The sequence below is a fragment of the Pteropus vampyrus genome, unplaced genomic scaffold, assembly GCF_000151845.1.
Source record: "Pteropus vampyrus isolate Shadow unplaced genomic scaffold, Pvam_2.0 Scaffold144, whole genome shotgun sequence".
Classification (NCBI taxonomy): Eukaryota; Metazoa; Chordata; class Mammalia; order Chiroptera; family Pteropodidae; genus Pteropus; species Pteropus vampyrus.
This window is the reverse complement of record NW_011888925.1, coordinates 1,081,061-1,097,936: the sequence shown is the minus strand read 5'-3', so window position 1 is coordinate 1,097,936 and position 16,876 is coordinate 1,081,061. Positions and strand designations below refer to the sequence as shown.

At 58.5% G+C, this 16,876-nt stretch overlaps 3 protein-coding genes across 7 annotated transcripts; 2 read left to right on the top strand and 1 right to left on the bottom strand.

The window, feature by feature from the left end:
• The first annotated feature begins 579 nt into the window (after positions 1 to 579).
• On the top strand, positions 580 to 5,092 carry B3GAT3 (beta-1,3-glucuronyltransferase 3). The gene is made up of 5 exons (XM_011368637.2): positions 580 to 823; positions 1,942 to 2,116; positions 3,321 to 3,681; positions 3,880 to 4,170; positions 4,564 to 5,092. The coding sequence occupies exons 1-5, from the start codon at positions 742 to 744 to the stop codon at positions 4,660 to 4,662; spliced, it is 1,008 nt and encodes a 335-aa protein (XP_011366939.1). The 5' UTR covers positions 580 to 741; the 3' UTR covers positions 4,663 to 5,092.
• A 142-nt stretch (positions 5,093 to 5,234) lies between these two features.
• On the bottom strand, positions 5,235 to 7,435 carry ROM1 (retinal outer segment membrane protein 1). The gene is made up of 3 exons (XM_011368631.2): positions 6,429 to 7,435; positions 5,784 to 6,030; positions 5,235 to 5,674 (listed from the first exon to the last, which is right to left on the bottom strand). Exons 1-3 carry the CDS (start codon positions 7,016 to 7,018, stop codon positions 5,456 to 5,458), a joined length of 1,056 nt encoding a protein of 351 aa, XP_011366933.1. The 5' UTR covers positions 7,019 to 7,435; the 3' UTR covers positions 5,235 to 5,455.
• Positions 7,436 to 7,519: 84 nt separating this feature from the next.
• EML3 (echinoderm microtubule associated protein like 3) lies at positions 7,520 to 16,831 on the top strand. 5 transcript variants are annotated; one of them, XM_011368634.1, is made up of 22 exons: positions 7,520 to 7,843; positions 8,658 to 8,829; positions 8,908 to 9,174; positions 9,269 to 9,382; positions 10,380 to 10,447; positions 10,616 to 10,739; positions 10,958 to 11,128; positions 11,319 to 11,388; positions 11,474 to 11,584; positions 11,806 to 11,901; positions 12,253 to 12,408; positions 12,567 to 12,708; positions 13,124 to 13,275; positions 13,358 to 13,483; positions 13,567 to 13,698; positions 14,119 to 14,186; positions 14,739 to 14,827; positions 14,899 to 14,996; positions 15,128 to 15,215; positions 15,778 to 15,876; positions 16,177 to 16,307; positions 16,394 to 16,831. In XM_011368634.1, the coding sequence occupies exons 1-22, from the start codon at positions 7,822 to 7,824 to the stop codon at positions 16,595 to 16,597; spliced, it is 2,700 nt and encodes an 899-aa protein (XP_011366936.1). In that variant the 5' UTR covers positions 7,520 to 7,821; the 3' UTR covers positions 16,598 to 16,831. The 5 variants fall into 5 exon arrangements, with proteins under 5 accessions (XP_011366936.1, XP_011366934.1, XP_023391448.1 ...); XM_011368632.2 differs by having other exon boundaries at positions 7,546 to 7,843; positions 8,905 to 9,174; XM_023535680.1 differs by lacking the exon at positions 7,520 to 7,843 and adding an exon at positions 9,490 to 9,592.
• Positions 16,832 to 16,876: the final 45 nt, after the last annotated feature.

Here is a 16,876-nt window from a genome sequence, read left to right as displayed (position 1 = left end):
TTAAGGGGCTGTGTTCATGGAATTCCTCAGCTCGGGAAGTATTTTCAGTCAGTTCCCTGGGAGATAGCCCACTGCCTTGGCACCCCACCCCAGAACGCATTGTCACCTGAGAAATGCGAGTCAGGAAACAATACAGAACCTGTAGTTCAGGTATCTAGGAGGGACGCAGAAAATTGCACAATGGCAATTCCAAAACTCTCGTTAACCTTATTTATAAAATGGGGACTATACCATCTAACTCATAGGATTATATGAGACGGACCTAGAGCACAGGCCTGGCACACGATAGGCCTTAGATTTCATTCATATAACAAGTATTTATTGAGTTACTGGGTGCTGTGACTACAATCTGAATGAATGAATACGAAGAGAAAAATCTGGGCGCAAGGAGAAATACTGCAGTTCAAGGCGAAGGTCTCAAACTTGATGCCATGTGCCCACACTGAGCATCCGACTGCAGAGCACCGCGCGCTTGAAGGCCGGATATGACGTAACCCACTCCCGTGGTTCCCAGAACTAGGCGGTGGGACCGGAAATAAACGTAGGGGCGGGGCTTTCAGGCTGACCGGAAGTGGGCCCAGAGGGCGCCAACAGCCCCAGCTCCTCCGAGTTGGATGAGAGGAGTGTGAGAAAGGCGGGGCCGCTGCTGGGGCGGGGCCTGCAGGCTGGCGGGCGGGGGTTGGGGACCCCTCGTCCCCGCCGGACCCCCCCTGCCCTGACGGCAGCGGCGGCGGTGGGGCCATGAAGCTGAAGCTGAAGAACGTGTTTCTCGCCTACTTCCTGGTGTCGATCTCCGGCCTCCTCTACGCGCTGGTGCAGCTCGGTGAGCGGGGCGGGGCGGGGGTGCGGCGAGGTAGCCCTCCGGCGCCCGCCGCGATGCATCCCGCCCTGGGGACGAGCCCACGCGCAGACACCATTCATCCGGCTCGGCCCTCCGACAGCCCTCTGCGGTCGCCGGGCGCACTCCCCTTGTCCCGCCGCACCTCGGATGAAATCCAGACTCCTTTCCTGAGCATGCAGGGCCCCCCCGCATGTTCCTGCCGCCGTCTGCCTCTCCAACCCCTTTTCCTAGCCCTCTCGCTCGCTCTGCGCCGGCCGCACTGGCTTCATGACAAGTGTCTAGAAAACTGCACGCTCACTGCCCTCTCAAGCTCTTAACCTATTCCCTCTGCCTGCTTTGCTTTTCTCCCAGCTTTCCTGGCTGCCTCTTCTCATCCTTCAGGTCTCAGCCGAGATGTCACCGCCTCGGAGAGGCCTTCCCTGACCACCTTAGCTAGAGCAACTCCTCTTTTTCTGGATTCTCTTTTATTCTCTATTCTGTTTGCTTCCTTCATGGCCCTTATCACAATTTGTAATATTGTTTCTTTGCTTTCTTTACTTAGTGTCTGCCTCCTCCATAAAGTGAAAGCTCCATGAGGGCAGGGACCATATCTGCTTTGTTCCCTGATGCATCCCCAGCACCTAAGGCAGTCCTCCCAGGAGGAGCATTCAATAAATATTTATCCAATAATGGAATCGATGAATTTAATGAGTCTTTGGTCACACAGCCAAGGGAACAGATTGAACCCTGCCTCTATGCAGGGATTTCGAGACAGGGCCACTGCGTGATCCTCAGGTATTTGAAAGACTGTCCTTTTTTAGGAGCTCGACTTGTTCTTTATGGCTCCTGAAGGCAAAATTAGGACCAGCGGGTAGAAAGGATGGAGGCAGATAATCAGCTCACTATCCAAATGAAAATCATAACAGATGGAATTTGTTAAAAGTTGGAGGGGGGCTGCTAATTGAGGCAGTGAGCGCCCCACCACCGGTGGTGTGGAAAAGGCTGTTAGAGAAGTTGTAAAGAGGTTCCTGCACTGGCTAAGTTGAACGAGAAGATTAGGGCCCTTTGGGATGCTGAACGTGCTGTGGTTCTCTGCCCCCATCCCTGCTTCCTGGGACCAGGCCAGCCGTGTGACTGCCTCCCTTCCCTGCGGGCAGCAGCAGAGCAGCTCCGGCAGAAGGACCTGAGGATTTCTGAGCTGCAAGCTGATCTCCATCGCCCACCCCCCGCCCCTGCCCAGCCCCCCGAGCCTGAAGCCCTGCCTACTATCTATGTTGTTACCCCCACCTACGCCAGGTACGGGCTCTGGTGCACCCAAGAAGCCTGCATGGACCAAGAGGTTGGGGTTGATGAGGAGAAGTCTGGGGGAGGCACTGGGCAAGGGGGTGTTCCTCAAACTAGAACAGGATAAATGAACCACATCTTTACTCAAAGATTTGTGGGGAAATGGTTATTTTCTAGTAAAACAGATGGGTGTACTGTGAAGTAGAATGCAAAATTCCTGAGAAACTTTAAGATAGAAAAATAAAGTTTCAAAGAAATTTGGAGCTTGCCAATGAGTTTACTCTCTCCTTAGGTATTCTTCCGTGAGAAAGTTCGAGAACCCCTGACTCAGTTGAAGTAGAAAGGGCTTGGCCCTGTAGTCATTCCAGAGTCTAGAAATAGTTACACTAGCTGTAATTTATAGTGTGTTTACTCTTAGGAGGAACTGTGCTTTACTTTTTTAAAAAATTTTTTTAAAGAAAATGTAGCCTTATTACTGATACAAACCAACTGAGGATGGGGTTTTGGATCTGCAGCCAAAAGGCCTGCTAACAATAGCTCCTTGGAATCAGATGGCCGAGCCATAGGCACAGGCAGCTCTAGACTTTCTCCCTCCACACATAGTGCCCAGCCTGTGGCAGGCAGGCCAAGCTGAGGGATAGAGAAGCCTAGAAGAGACTGAGCCACCCCCTCCCAGTTCTTTGTCTAAACTCAGATAAATCTTCCTCCCCCAGAGAGGAAGGAGTCAAGGGGCTCCTCTGAATTCCTCTCCCTGGAAACCCAAACACGGAAGGAAGAGAACCTGGTCCTCTGGTGTTTTAGAAAGTCATTATCTTACTCAGTCTTTAAAACAACATTGTTGTAGAGTACTCTTATTCCTATTTTATAGCCAAGGAAACGGAGGCTTGGGGAGAGTGAGTCATTTTCGCTAGATGTCTCACCTAGTAAGTTACAAACCTGGCATTCAAACTCAGAGCTGTCTGATTCCAAAGTCTATGCCCTTCACTTATAGTCTCCCATAACCCTGGGGTTAAGGTGGGTGACAGATATGTACTGGAAGAACAGGGCAGGTGAGTGTCAGCGTGAAGTTAACAAGGAGAAAGAGCATTGGGGTACTGGTTGAGGAAAAGCCATGGGAGATGCAAAACGTGGTGCAGAAGAAGCTGTGTCTGTTGGCTGGAGTGGGCAGATGGTGCCTACCCCTTTCCTTCCTGCTGCATCTTCCCCATCCCTGCAGGCTGGTGCAGAAGGCAGAGCTGGTGCGGCTGTCCCAGACCCTGAGCCTGGTGCCCCGGCTGCATTGGCTGCTGGTGGAGGATGCTGAGGGCCCCACCCCGTTGGTCTCGGGGCTGCTGGCTGCCTCTGGCCTCCTCTTTACACACCTGGCGGCCCTCACCCCCAAGGCCCAGCGGCTTCGGGAGGGAGAACCAGGCTGGGTTCGGCCCCGTGGTGTAGAGCAACGGAACAGGGCCCTGGACTGGCTCCGGAGTGGAGGGGGTGCCGTGGGGGGACAGAAGGACCCACCCCCACCAGGGACCCGGGGAGTCGTGTACTTTGCTGATGATGACAACACCTACAGCCGGGAACTCTTTGAGGAGGTGAGCACTGGGATAGGGCTGGGAAAGAGGCCGGGTGGGGCCAGCTTCCTCTGTTGCCTTGGTTACCAACCAGTATGCTCTAGGCTGTTGGGTGAGGAGGGGGAGCAGTGGGATAGAGTGACCTCAAGTGGTCCTTCCTGCTTCTCCCTTTCCACTGGGCCACGCCTTGCCTGTTTCTTGTCTCCTGGCCTCTGTTAGATGCGCTGGACCCGTGGCGTCTCAGTGTGGCCCGTGGGGCTGGTGGGCGGCCTGCGGTTCGAGGGCCCTCGGGTACAGGATGGCCGGGTCGTGGGCTTCCACACGGCGTGGGAGCCCAACCGGCCCTTCCCAGTGGATATGGCGGGATTTGCGGTCGCCCTGCCCTTGCTTTTGGCTAAGCCCGATGCCCAGTTTGATGCAACTGCTCCTCGGGGCCACCTGGAGAGCAGTCTCCTAAGCCACCTCGTGGATCCTAAGGACCTGGAGCCACGGGCTGCCAACTGCACTCGGGTAAGGCAATGGCAGTGGGTTACATCACTCTGGGGTGGCCAGGGGACAGGAGAAGTGGCGAGGCCCTTGGGAGGAGGATCACAGGATGGGTGTTTGAACCAGGAGGGGCCCTGCAGAACTCAGATGCAACATTGCTCACTCTGCTGAGGGGGAAGCAGGGAGCCAGCGAAGAAAGATCTCCTGCCACTCTGTCTCCCAGAGACCTGGGCACCCGTGTGGCACAGAGAGAGTAAGGGATAAAGAGTTACTGAGGCCTCTCCCACCACCCTGCCCTTCACACCTTGCAGACAATGCTCTGTGTGTAGAGGGAGTTAGAGAATCTGGTCTGTACTGAGGGCCCCAGAGGCCTGGCTACAGCTGGGCCTGGCTCTAACGGAAGCCCTCCCGGGACAGGTTCTGGTGTGGCATACGCGGACAGAGAAGCCGAAGATGAAGCAGGAGGAGCAGCTACAGCGGCAGGGCCGAGGCTCAGACCCTGCCGTGGAGGTGTGATGGACGCCCCACCCCAACTACCACCTCATCAGGCACGGACCTGTGGGACCGGGCCTTGCCTGCCCAGGACGCGGTTTTCCAAGTCCTGACCCCTCAGAGCCAGGGGCAGCCCCTCAGCCCCTTCAGCCTCTTCAGCCCCTTCAGCCCCAGGGTGTGGCCCGGCTTTTCCCCTCCCCCAGCCTGCCATGTGGCACTGCCCACAAGCTGGGGACAAGAGGCCCTTGTTTTGAGCCAGGTCAGCCCTGTCTGGGGCGGGGTGGAGCAAAAGGACAGACAGACTCAGGAGGGAGGGCGGCAGAGTAACTGGGTAACTTATTGGCGCATGCACTGGGGGGCTGGAGGAGCTGGGCTGGACCCTCCCCACCTAAGCATGCTGACCCCCCCTTCCCCGCCCCCACTCCTACCTCCAGAATAAAAAATCTCAACCTTATGGGAACTCTGGTTTCCTTCATTTCCAATTCTGGTTCTTGCATTCTAATCCTTACCAGGCTCAAAACCTTGGAGTCCTAGCTTTTCTCTCAGAAATCGGTTCTCTCAGGACCCCCACCCTCTTAAAGAGACAGGTCGGTGGCTTCAGCCCAAAAACTTTATTGAGTCTGCACCAGAAGCAGTCTCCAGTCCTTCCAATGTCACTTTCCCATCACCCTGCTTCTTTCGTCCTCCAGCGGTTCTGGCCACAGGGGCTAGGTCCTAGGAACCTTGGTTTTTTTCTCCTACCCAGTCCAGCTCGCTGACTATCCTAACCCCTCTAATCCTAGGGACTCCTCCTTCCCCTGCACCAAGCTCTAGGCCACTAGGCCTCAGGTAGATCCTCCTTAGGAGGTTCCTCTTCTGGAGGGGCCTCCTCAGGTGCTGGCCTGGGGGCAACCCCTCCCTGCAGCCATGCTGTGTTCAGCATGTCTCTCAGCCCACCAGGGAAGAGATAGCCCTGGGTCTCTCCCTCCCCATCGATGACTCCTCCGAGCCCCTCCAGTGCCGTTTGCAGGTACCGCAGGCCCAGAAGCACCAGAGTCTGTGGGGAAAGCAAGGGGAAAGAGGTCAGTGAGGTTCCAGGAGCCCCAGGATTGGAGACAGTGAGGAGACCCAGATGGAGGGAGGCCTCAGATGCTTTGCTGACTCACCTGCAGTAGGAAGGTGACCGCCAGTATGCTGCCCAGTGTGCTTGCCAACCCCTGCAGGTGTCCCAGCAGCACCCCGTGGCATCCTTGGGCCCAGAGGTTTAGGTTGGGCTGACGAGGATTGAAGAGGGGGTGGGCGTGGGGGTCTGAGAGCCGGTTCTGCAGGCAAGGCCTGGGTGAGTGCGGGTTGCAGCAGGAGAAAGGGACCCCATCAATCAGATATAGGCCTTCCACATTGCTCTGGATCCGGCTGCAAAGATAGGGGCAGGGGCGTTAGGGTGTCTGTAGATAGATGCCTGGGGGAGAAGCTGCAGGGCACTGGCGTTGAGAAGGGAAAAATGAGAGTATGACATTTACCAGAGAGTAGGACATTTACCAACTGCTTTACTATGTGCCAGGCATGCAGATTTCACTTGTTTTCACAGCAACTCTACAAGAGAGGTGCTATTATCTCCATTCTACAGATGAGGAAATGGGCCCAGAGCAGTTTGGTAACATGCCCTGGACACTTAGCTAATAAATGGCAGAGCTGTAACCCATTCAATCACTATGCTCTACTTATTGCCTGTCTGGGTGAGGTGGGGTTCCAAGGGAGAAGGAGGAAGGGGAGGAGAAGGAGTAGGAGGAGAAGAGAATAAAGTCACTTACTCAACCACGTCCTGGTCATTGGGATCCAGGTAACGGCTGCTCACCCACTGGATCCCAAACCAATCCTTGTACCCATGGCGACCGCAGCAGTGGTGCCTCAGCTGCAGCTCATCCAACAGCCGTTTGGCATGACAGTGTCCCGGCACCTCTGTGTCCTTGTAGTGAGCCATAGCAGACCCCAGGCCCTCCTCCAGCCCAGAGTTCAGACTCCCAGGTAAAGCCAGGGCTAGCCCCAGGGCAAGGACCAGGAGCCCTCCGCCCCCTGCCGTGCCAGCCATCAGCAGGGGGCCCAGGACCCTTCGCCACGGAGGGTATTGAGCTGCATCCAGACTGGCTCTGCTGGCTCCTGCACCCGCCAGTCCTGTACCCAGAGCCACCGCTCCAGCTGCCAGGGCAACCTGGGGCAGGGCGATGAATGGGCAGGAGGGAGCCAAGAAGGTGCCAAGGTGCCACAGCTGGACCAGGAGGTGCCCACTACAGAAGAGGGTGATACCACCGGTCAGCGACAGTACCCAGGAGAGGAGCCAGAGCCCCTGAGCCAGACGGATGCGGGGCTGGAGGGGCAGCGCCAGGGGCAGCACGGGCGCCATCTCCCATCTCTGCCCAGGGGAGAGCAGAGCTGTCAGGGACGGGTTGACCGGGGCAGGACGCTGAGTCAGCCCAGCCCGGCTTGAGCTGGGCTAATGCCACCCTGACCCCAATACCCTGGGAATCCTCCCACCCCCCAGCCTAAATAACCCAGCGCTCTGTCCTCTGCCCGCCCCAATTCGGGATGCCTCGGCTTTGCCCCTTAGGAAAAGCCCTGCCCCCTGGCCCCGCCCGGAATAGGGGAGGGGCTGGTCGGCTCTGCCTCAAGGGGCTAGGGGCCAGAGGGCGGAGACCTCAGGGCCCGTGCGCCCCTCCCGGGTCTCCAGGGAATACGGGGGCGGGGATCCCGGAAGGGCCGGGAGGGCGGACGCCCAGCGGGGCCCAGGGGGTCAGAGGGTTGGCCCCGCCCGGTGCTGAGCCGCGAGGCCCGGACAGGGAGGGGTTACCAGGCTGCCCGGCCCCCCCCTTGTCCCGCCCCCCCCTCCCGCGCTTCCTGGCGGCTCCGCGTCCGGCGCCTGTTTGTGCTGCGGCGCTGGGGCCCGGGACGGCCCCGCCACCCCACCCCCGGGAGCCGAGAGCGGCCCCGGGAGACCCTACGGCCCCGGCGGGCCCCGGAGCCTGCGTCCCCCACGCAACAGCGCCCCCTCCAGGCCCTTTCCCCGAGCCCGACAGCGCCCCCGGGGGGCGGCGCGGCACCCTTGCGTGCGCGCCCCGGGGTGCTTCCCCTTCCCCTCTCCCTGGCCATGGCCCCGGCGGCTTAGACGCCTCCAACGTCGCCGCCGCTGGGAGCAAGCCTGGGGGCCGGATGGACGGGGCCGGGGGGCCCGGTGAGTACGGGGCGGGGCGGGCGGCATGCCCTTCCCGGAGCGCTGGGCTGGGCGCTCAGGCGCTGCCGGTGCCCGACGGCGGTCTGGTGGCGTCTCCGCGTGCTTCTTGGCCCCAGGAGCTCTGAGCATCCTCCACTGTTCCTCAGGTCGCTCTCCCTAGTTACTCGGGTCCTCCTGCTGTCATTTCGGACTTCCCAACGTCATGCTACCCCCAATGTTTCCCCGCCCCCCTATATTACTCTGGGCCTCTTCTGCTGGTATTTCGCGTCTTTTTACTTCTGGCCCCCACCGTTACCCTGGGACCTTCACTATGACTCTGTCTCCACCGATGTCCTCTCCTGTCATTCTAGATTTCTTTTTCTGGTCTTCTAAGTCCTCAGAATGACTATACTCTTGTGTTCCCCCCTTCTCCCTTGGTGACGCTTTCTCAGTTTCTGTGCCTTTCCTGGAGACCTGAGCTTGCTCCCGGGTGGGCCCTGTCTCCCTCACCAGCCCTGCGCCTCCTGCTGTGGTTCCCACGTTCCTGGGCAGGACTCCATATTTTCCCCCCTGGTACTCCGCGGTACGCCCTGTGTCTGCGGAGGCTGGTAGGGCAGCAGGAAGGGAGCTTTGCCAGCTTCCTCGCCTGCCCTGCCAGAAGGAGGCCCTTGATCCTCTACCACCCGTCTCCTCCCGTCTGGGCGAACCTCCAAGCCTGGGGCTGCTTGAAGGGGGCCGTCCTACTGGATGGATGCGAAGTCACGAAGAGACAGAATCCTCTCGACCCCTTCCCCAGGTGATGGTACCTTCTGAGTGCTTCTTGCCCCTTTCCCAGGCGAGGGCCCTGCTCAGGAGGCCCTGCAGTCCCTGAGCCAGCGGCTTCAGGTGCAGGAGAAGGAGATGGAGCTGGTAAAGGCCGCCCTGGCGGAAGCCCTGCGCCTGTTGCGGCTGCAGGCACTCCCCACCTCCCTGCATGACTCTGGCAGTCCAGCTCCTACAAGGGACAGGTATGCATGTTGTCACACCCTCTTCCTTCTTCTAGAGGCCTCTAAGGGCATCAGGTTGATTCACTGTCTTCCCAGCAGCCCTGCAGCACCCCCAGGACTGCCACCAACATGCAGCCCCTCCTTGGTGAGTCGAGGCACCCAGACAGAGACAGAGGTGGAGATGGAGATGTCTCCTGGACCCCCTGGCCTCAGCAATGGGCCCCCAGCCCCTCAGGGGGGCAGTGAAGAGCCTAGTGGGACCCAGTCTGAAGGAGGGGGCAGCAGCAGCAGTGGCACTGGCTCTCCTGGGGGCACTGGCTCCCCAGGGATCCTCAGGCTTGTGCAGCCCCTACAGCGTGCTGACTCGTGAGTGTCCTGTGGCAGAGGCCGGGAGGAGAGGGAGGACCAGGGAGCATGATTAGAGGGAATGACCTTCACCTGCTCACTGTGCTCCTGTCAGGGCACGGAGAAATTCCTCCTCCTCCTCATCCCCCTCAGAGCGGCCTCGGCAGAAACTCTCCCGGAAGGCGGCTTCCTCGGCCAACCTGTTGTTGCGGTCAGGGAGCACAGAGAGGTGGGCGAGGCTCCCCCAACCCGCCCCAGCCCAGGCTCAGGCTCTTGACTTTCCTCATCCCTCACTCGCTTCCCTGGGCGGGGTGGGGGGACCTCATCGCCCAACAGGAAGAAAGGAACAAGCTCTCCTGGGGCGCCTGCTGTGTACCCGGCACTGTGCCAAACCCTCGACCTCCTCCATCTCATTCAGTCCCCACGACATCCTTGGGGGGTAGGTGGTCTCATGCTGTTCATTGTCCAGGTGAGGAAGCAGGCTCAGAGAGGGTAAGTCATTTGCCTGGGGTCACACAGCCAGAGCCAGGATTTGAACCGAACTCTTCCTGACTCCAGTTCCTCTGCCCTTTCCACCGTATCACGGCATACCTCCCAGGATTCCAAGAGGCTTTTCCAAAAGCTCCCATGATGTTCATGGGCGACTGTCCTCAGAGCTTCGGCCCGCCACCCCACCCATCGACCAGGCTTTACTTCTAGGGAGCAAGGGGAAACCCTGGTGTCTGAGCAGGTTGTGTCAGAGTGTGCGTAGGTCCCAGGACACCTGAGTGTTTATTCTCTGGAGAGAGATTATCGCATTATTATTATCTAATGACAGTGATCTCGGGAATTCTTTTGTCACTTTTCTCTTGAGAGATAAGACTTTCTTGTGGACCTCCCAGCTCTGAATGGTAAGGGCGGGTGTACTTTCTGGATTCACTTTGGTCCCATTTTATAGATGGGGAAATGAAAAGGTCAATAGCCAGAGACCTGGCGGTCTGGCGGAAGGGGCTCCTCCCTGTCACCCTGCCCTGCCTTTTACAAGCTTTATGGCCTTGTGCCTTGCGCTCAGCCCCTTTAGCCTCAATCTTCTCATTTCTTGAATGGAGCTAAATGCCCAGAATGCAAGCTAAAGCCCGCAGAAGTCCTGGGGTCTTCTGAGTAACCTCCTTTCTTGTGTCCTGCCCCTCCCCATGTAGATCTTGGGACCTGACCCCAATCCCTATGCTTTTTTCTCTTCCCAACAGCCGTTGGGGGAAAGACCCCCTCTCCAGCCCTGGGGGTCCTGGATCTCGGAGGAGTAATTACAATCTGGGTAAGTACAGAAGCATCTGGAGGAATTTAGATGACAGAGTTAAGGTCTGGGCTATAGCCCCAGGAACTACTTCGGGGTACCTGTGAGGAATGGTGGGTAGAGTGTTGCTCTGGCTTTCCTGGAGGGAGGCTTCAGGGTGATGGTTGACACCCTGCCTTTTCTCTGTAGAAGGCATCTCAGTGAAGATGTTCCTTCGTGGCCGCCCAATTACCATGTACATCCCATCTGGCATCCGCAGCCTTGAGGAGCTGCCCAGCGGCCCACCCCCGGAGACCCTCAGCCTTGACTGGGTGTATCCTGCCCCCTCCGGGCTCATGAGAACCATCCTCCCCATCTTGGGACCCCCCTCCCCCGTTTTGCTCCCAGGTCTGCGGGGCCAAGGAGACCTCTGTGAATCCTCCCCTCCCGTTCTCTGCCAATGGCACTGCCAGCCAGAAGCTCTGTCCTTCTCCCCTTTTCCTCATCCTGCCCTTGATCTGACCCTTTCCTTGACCGTGATCCCCACTCCAGTTATGGGTACAGGGGGCGTGACTCCCGCTCTAATCTGTTCGTGCTGCGTTCTGGGGAGGTGGTCTACTTTATTGCCTGTGTGGTGGTGCTGTACCGGCCCGGGGGAGGCCCAGGGGGTCCTGGAGGTGGCGGCCAGAGACATTACCGGGGGCACACGGACTGCGTTCGATGGTGAGGGTCCTGGGGCCTGGGAGTGGGCAGCTCTAGGCATTGGGGATGGTGGGCTTGGCAGGAAGAGGGCCTGGGCGGGCGTGGAGGAGCAGAAGGGAGTTGCCTTGGTGCTCTGCCAGCACAGAGAAGGCGTCCTGGGTGGTCTTGAGAGACTGACCCCCTTCCCTAGAGTGTCTTCTCCTCCACTTAGCCTGGCCGTTCACCCTGACGGTGTGCGTGTGGCCTCAGGACAGACGGCTGGAGTGGATAAGGATGGAAAGGTGAGGCCAAAATCAAACTCAGGTAGACGGGATGCAATGCCAGCCCAGCTTTCTTTCTCATCCCTGACCCCTTCTCCCACTTCAGCCCCTGCAGCCTGTGGTTCACGTCTGGGACTCCGAGACGCTGCTGAAGCTGCAGGAGATTGGACTGGGGGCTTTCGAGCGGGGTGTGGGGGCCCTGGCCTTTTCAGTTGCGGTGAGCTGACCCCAAAGCCTCTTGACCCCCATCTTCATTGTCCGGGGACCCTGTTCTTGTACTTCACTAGAAAGCCTCAGAAGTTCTGGCCTTCCCGAGCCCCGCCCAGCCAGTTCGCCTGAGAAAGGGACATGTGTCCACTTCTTGGGCCATCCTACTCCGTGCCTAATGACCCGACCTCTAGGCCTCACTCAGCCCTTCCGATGTGTCCCCGTCCTCAGGACCAGGGCGCTTTTCTTTGTGTGGTGGATGATTCTAATGAGCACATGCTGTCAGTGTGGGACTGCAACCGGGGCGCGAAGCTGGCTGAGATCAAGGTGAGTTCAGGTGGCCTGCAGCGCACCGCGGATGGGGAGGCGGGAGTGGTGGGGTGCGGAGGGTCCAGACTTAGCTGTACATTTACCTCCTCTCTGGCTGGGTTACCTGGGGCCAGCCTCCAGCCTCTCGGAGGCTGTGAAGGGGAGACTACGGAAGTTCTGACCTCACAGGCGTATGGGTGACTAATCGGGAGTGACTGGGAGTCGTGCTCTTAGGGGACTAGCGTCCGGAAGGAAGGCTGCCCTGGGGTGGCTGGACTTCTGCAGACCAGCCGTCCAGAGGCAAATGAAGCCAAGTCCAGTGAAGGTGTCCAGGGCTCGGGGTGACTGAATCTAGTATCTTCTTCTCAGAGCACAAATGACTCAGTCCTGGCTGTTGGCTTCAGTCCTCGTGACAGCAGCTGCATTGTCACCAGCGGGAAATCCCACGTCCACTTCTGGAACTGGAGTGGTGGAGCAGGGGTTCCTGGGAATGGGACCCTCACCCGAAAACAGGGTGTCTTTGGGGTGAGGTGTGGATGCATGCAGGGTGGTGGGGGCGGGCAGAGTGGACATGGAAGTATCGGTCTGAGGACTGTAGACCCTAGTGCTACCCAACTCCCACTGTCCTGTGACTTTTAGTCTTTGTCTTTTCCTTTGACCGCTGCTGCTTTCCTCTCCCCTAGAAATACAAGAAACCCAAGTTTATCCCTTGCTTTGTGTTCCTCCCGGATGGAGACATTCTCACTGGGGACTCAGAGGGGAACATTCTCACCTGGGGGCGGAGCCTCTCAGATTCCAAGACCCCAGGCAGGGGTGGGGCCAAAGGTATGTGCCTGGGGTGGCATCTGGGAAGTCTGGTACCCCAGAGGGTCTAGGGGAACGGAGAAGTGGATTGCCCATTTTTTCACTGTGAGAATCGATAGTTCTCTGTGGGCCAGTCTAGAAGGGTAGGGGGCAGCGTGGCCAAGGGTAAAGGGCTGGGGCTTTGGAGTCTGCCAGATCCTGGGTTCAAATTCTAGTGTTGCCACTAGTTGTCTGGCCTTTAGGAAGTTACTTCGCTTCTCTGAGCCTCGGTTGTCCAGTCTGTAAACTGGGGAAAATAATAGCCAAGGATCAGAGATGGTATTCAGTAGGGACTCAGATGCTGGGAGTTATTACTCTATTGCGACGGCCTGGACTGCTCCTGTTCCCCACTTCCCTGCACCCCAAGACCCTGACTTACCCAGGACTTTGCCAACAGAGACCTATGGGATTGTGGCCCAGGCCCATGCTCATGAAGGTTCCATTTTCGCCCTGTGTCTCCGGCGGGATGGGACCGTGCTGAGTGGCGGTGGGCGCGACCGCCGGCTGGTGCAGTGGGGGCCTGGGTTGGTGGCCCTCCAGGAGGCTGAGGTGAGGGCTTGACTGTGGTCAAGTGGGGGAGGGGGAAGAGGACTGGCCAGTGGGCCTCTGACTTTCTGCCACCACTCTGCAGATTCCTGAACACTTTGGGGCTGTGCGAGCCATTGCTGAGGGGCCGGGCTCTGAGCTGCTGGTGGGAACCACGAAGAATGCATTGCTGAGGGGCGATCTGACCCAGGGCTTCTCCCCCGTGATCCAGGTTTGGGGGCCAAGGGCTCAGAGGAGGAGGAAGGGAAGAGCTGTTGGGGAGGGGCAGAGGTGACAGCACATGCTCTGCTATAGGGCCACACGGACGAGCTCTGGGGATTGTGCACACATCCCTTCCAGAACCGCTTCCTCACCTGCGGCCATGACCGGCAGCTCTGCCTGTGGGATGGAGAGGGCCACGCGCTGGCTTGGAGCATCGACCTCAAGGTATAGTTCTGTCTCCCTGGTTCCCCAGTGCCACACCCACCGTGACTCCTGTGGCCACCACTCTTTCCCCAACATCCCCTTTCCTTCGGCCCTCCAGAGGCAGCCAGTTTGTACTGGTCTGGCTACTAAAATGTTCATACTTCTGTGCTGATTCCTCTAATGCGCCCCCCAATGGCCCAGACCTCCCCTTGATCCAGCAACTGATGGTTAATCTCTGGCCCAGCAGGAGTCCTCAGTTCTGGCTATAAAATATTTTGAGTATCACTCACTGTTTAGGCTCCACCCCAGGTCTACTGCCACCCTCCTCTCTCCTCTTCCTTGGGATGAGGAGACTTTGACTTTACCAAGATGACAAGGTGTCTGTCTTGTTTCCCTCACTAGAAAGGCATCTTCTTGGAATCACCTTCTCTTCCCTCCTAGGAGACTGGTCTCTGTGCGGACTTCCACCCCAGTGGGGCAGTCGTGGCCGTAGGACTGAACACGGGGAGGTAAGAAGGAGCCAGGATGCCTGGGAGGGGAAAGCAGGAGATACGGGACAGGGTCCTGGTAGTGGTGGCAGGCCGGGAGTGGGGGGGTAAGGGAGAAGGGGTGTGATCACTGCCTACTCGGGAGCCCCAGCTGCACCTTCCTATTCCTCAGTGCTTTTCCCTGCAACCTGGGCCTCCCTTGCTTCCCTGTGACAACTGTCATCATATCCTCCCCCAACCACTATCCCTTCCAAGCCTAGAGTGGAAGAGGTGGCCGCCTAGGATAGAGAAGTGGCAGGAACGGGAGGGGCATAGGGGAGACTAACACCGGAAAGTGACAGGTTTTGCAGACTCCATAAGGCCCTTGTAGGCCAGCCCCATAATCCTTTCTCAGATGGCATCAGAAGCCCCTCAGCTTTTACCTGCCCTTAGCCTCTTCCCATGTCCCAGAATAACAATGCAGCGGCTACCTCTGTCTACTTCATAGCCTTTCTGTCAGTGTCTCTGAGTCTCTCCAACTGGCTAACCCCTACAGTGCCCAGGACACCTGCTTTCTGCCCCCCTCCCTTCCAGGTGGCTGGTTTTGGACACAGAGACCAGAGAGATCGTGTCCGATGTCACTGATGGCAATGAACAGCTCTCAGTGGTCCGGTACAGCCCAGGTGGGAGCCGCCCCCACCCTGGACCCAGACCCATCCCTGGGCCTTCCCTCTCTGAGTGACTCTCTTTGTAGATGGGTTGTACCTGGCCATCGGTTCCCATGACAACATGATCTACATCTATAGTGTTTCCAGTGATGGTGCCAAGTCCAGTCGCTTTGGCCGCTGTGTGGTGAGGAAGCTGGGGTGGAGGGTGGGACATTGCCATAGCAGGTAAACTCCTCGAAGGGTCCCATGCACTAAGGGAGGTTGGGGGATGGGAAATGGGGACCCCATTTTTAGTCTCTTGACCCTTGCTCCCAGGGTCACTCCAGCTTTATCACTCACCTTGACTGGTCCAAGGATGGGAACTTCATCATGTCCAATTCTGGGGATTATGAGATCCTTTACTGTGAGTGGCAGTAGAGTGAGCATGGGGAGAGGGTGATTGGGGTGGCTGCTATTTGTGTGTGCTCCTGGTTGGGAGGGGATGAAAGAGAATATGTGGGGAGCTCCAGGCAGAGGGGCTGTCAGATGGGGAGGTGGAGATGGGATTGGAGTCAGAATTATACATGTGGGATAAACTGTGATTTGAAAACACACACATGCACGCGCACACACACACACACACACACAGAGTTTTATACCATGTCTTGTTCCCACAAGGATTTGAAGGAGTTGAAAAATGCACCAAGAAAAGACGGGTTTAGAAAAGTTTCTTAGGCAGTTGTGGAGGGATTGCCTTATCTAGAGAGGAGGAACTGCTGAGAAGCTGTTAAGAACTTGAGGGAGAACTCAGGAAGCACATGGGGTTGGGTTTTGCCTTGGGCTGTGGGCTACTGTGGTGACCAGACCACATGCCACCACCTCAAGCCAGTCTTTCCATCCTGGCCTTCACCACATGGCATCACCACATGGCATCTTCCTCACTGAGGGCAGGTGAAGGCTGAGCTGGGTGGGCTCCTTCTCCCCAGGGGACGTGGCTGGAGGCTGCAAGCTGCTGAGGAATCGCTATGAGAGCCGAGACCGGGAGTGGGCCACCTACACCTGCGTGCTGGGCTTCCATGTCTACGGTGAGCAAGGGCGCAGGGCGGAACCCTGAGTGTGTGTGTAGTGGGGAAGGAAGGTCGAGCCCACCCCCGGCTCGGAATGCTGGGCATATGTGGAGGAGTGGGCATCAAGAAACTGGCCTATCCAGTCCAGGAGGCCCCGCTGGCCCTCTAGCCCTCCAGCCCTCCAGCCCTCCCTTGGGAGGGATTGCCTGAGACGCGGCCGGTGGGTGGCCGCGGCTGCCCTAGCCGGGGAAACAGTGCAGCTCTGGGCTGTGGGTGGAGGCAGGGAGGAGGCCGCGCTGAGGCCAGCCACTGTGCTAGGCGTGTGGCCGGACGGCTCAGATGGCACCGACATCAATTCCCTGTGCCGCTCTCACAACGAGCGCGTGGTGGCCGTGGCAGACGACTTCTGCAAAGTGCACCTTTTCCAGTACCCGTGCGCACGCGCCAAGGTGAGGCCTCCTGGGGTCTCCCGGGTCAGGTGGGGTTGGGGGCCCAGGGTGCACTGTCGGCGCAACTCGACCTTCCTCCAACCCAGGCACCAAGTCTCGTGTACGGTGGCCACGGAAGTCATGTGACCAGCGTCCGGTTCACTCACGACGACTCGCACCTCATCTCGCTGGGCGGCAAGGACGCCAGCATCTTCCAGTGGCGAGTGCTGGGTGCCGGGGGCGCGGGGCCAGCTCCAGCTACGCCCTCTCGAACCCCTTCCCTGTCCCCCGCCTCCTCTCTCGACGTCTGACCGCTGCCGGACTGGACCCACCAGCCCTAGGCGTGGCCCTGCCCCACCCGAACCCCAGGACCAGTGGCCGACCCTTTCTCAACTTGGAGACATTCCTGATCGCGCATTTCCCTGGAGGGGGCGAGCGGCACCCCTGCACACACTGTATAGACCCGCTGGCTGAGCCGGGCAGCCCCAGCCTGGGCCCTGACTCCCGCTGCCTGCTGAGGGGCAATAAACCAAAAGCAAAGTCGCCTCCCAGTCCTTTTGTGGGGCGCGGCTGGGCGCCTTCGGGGCCCT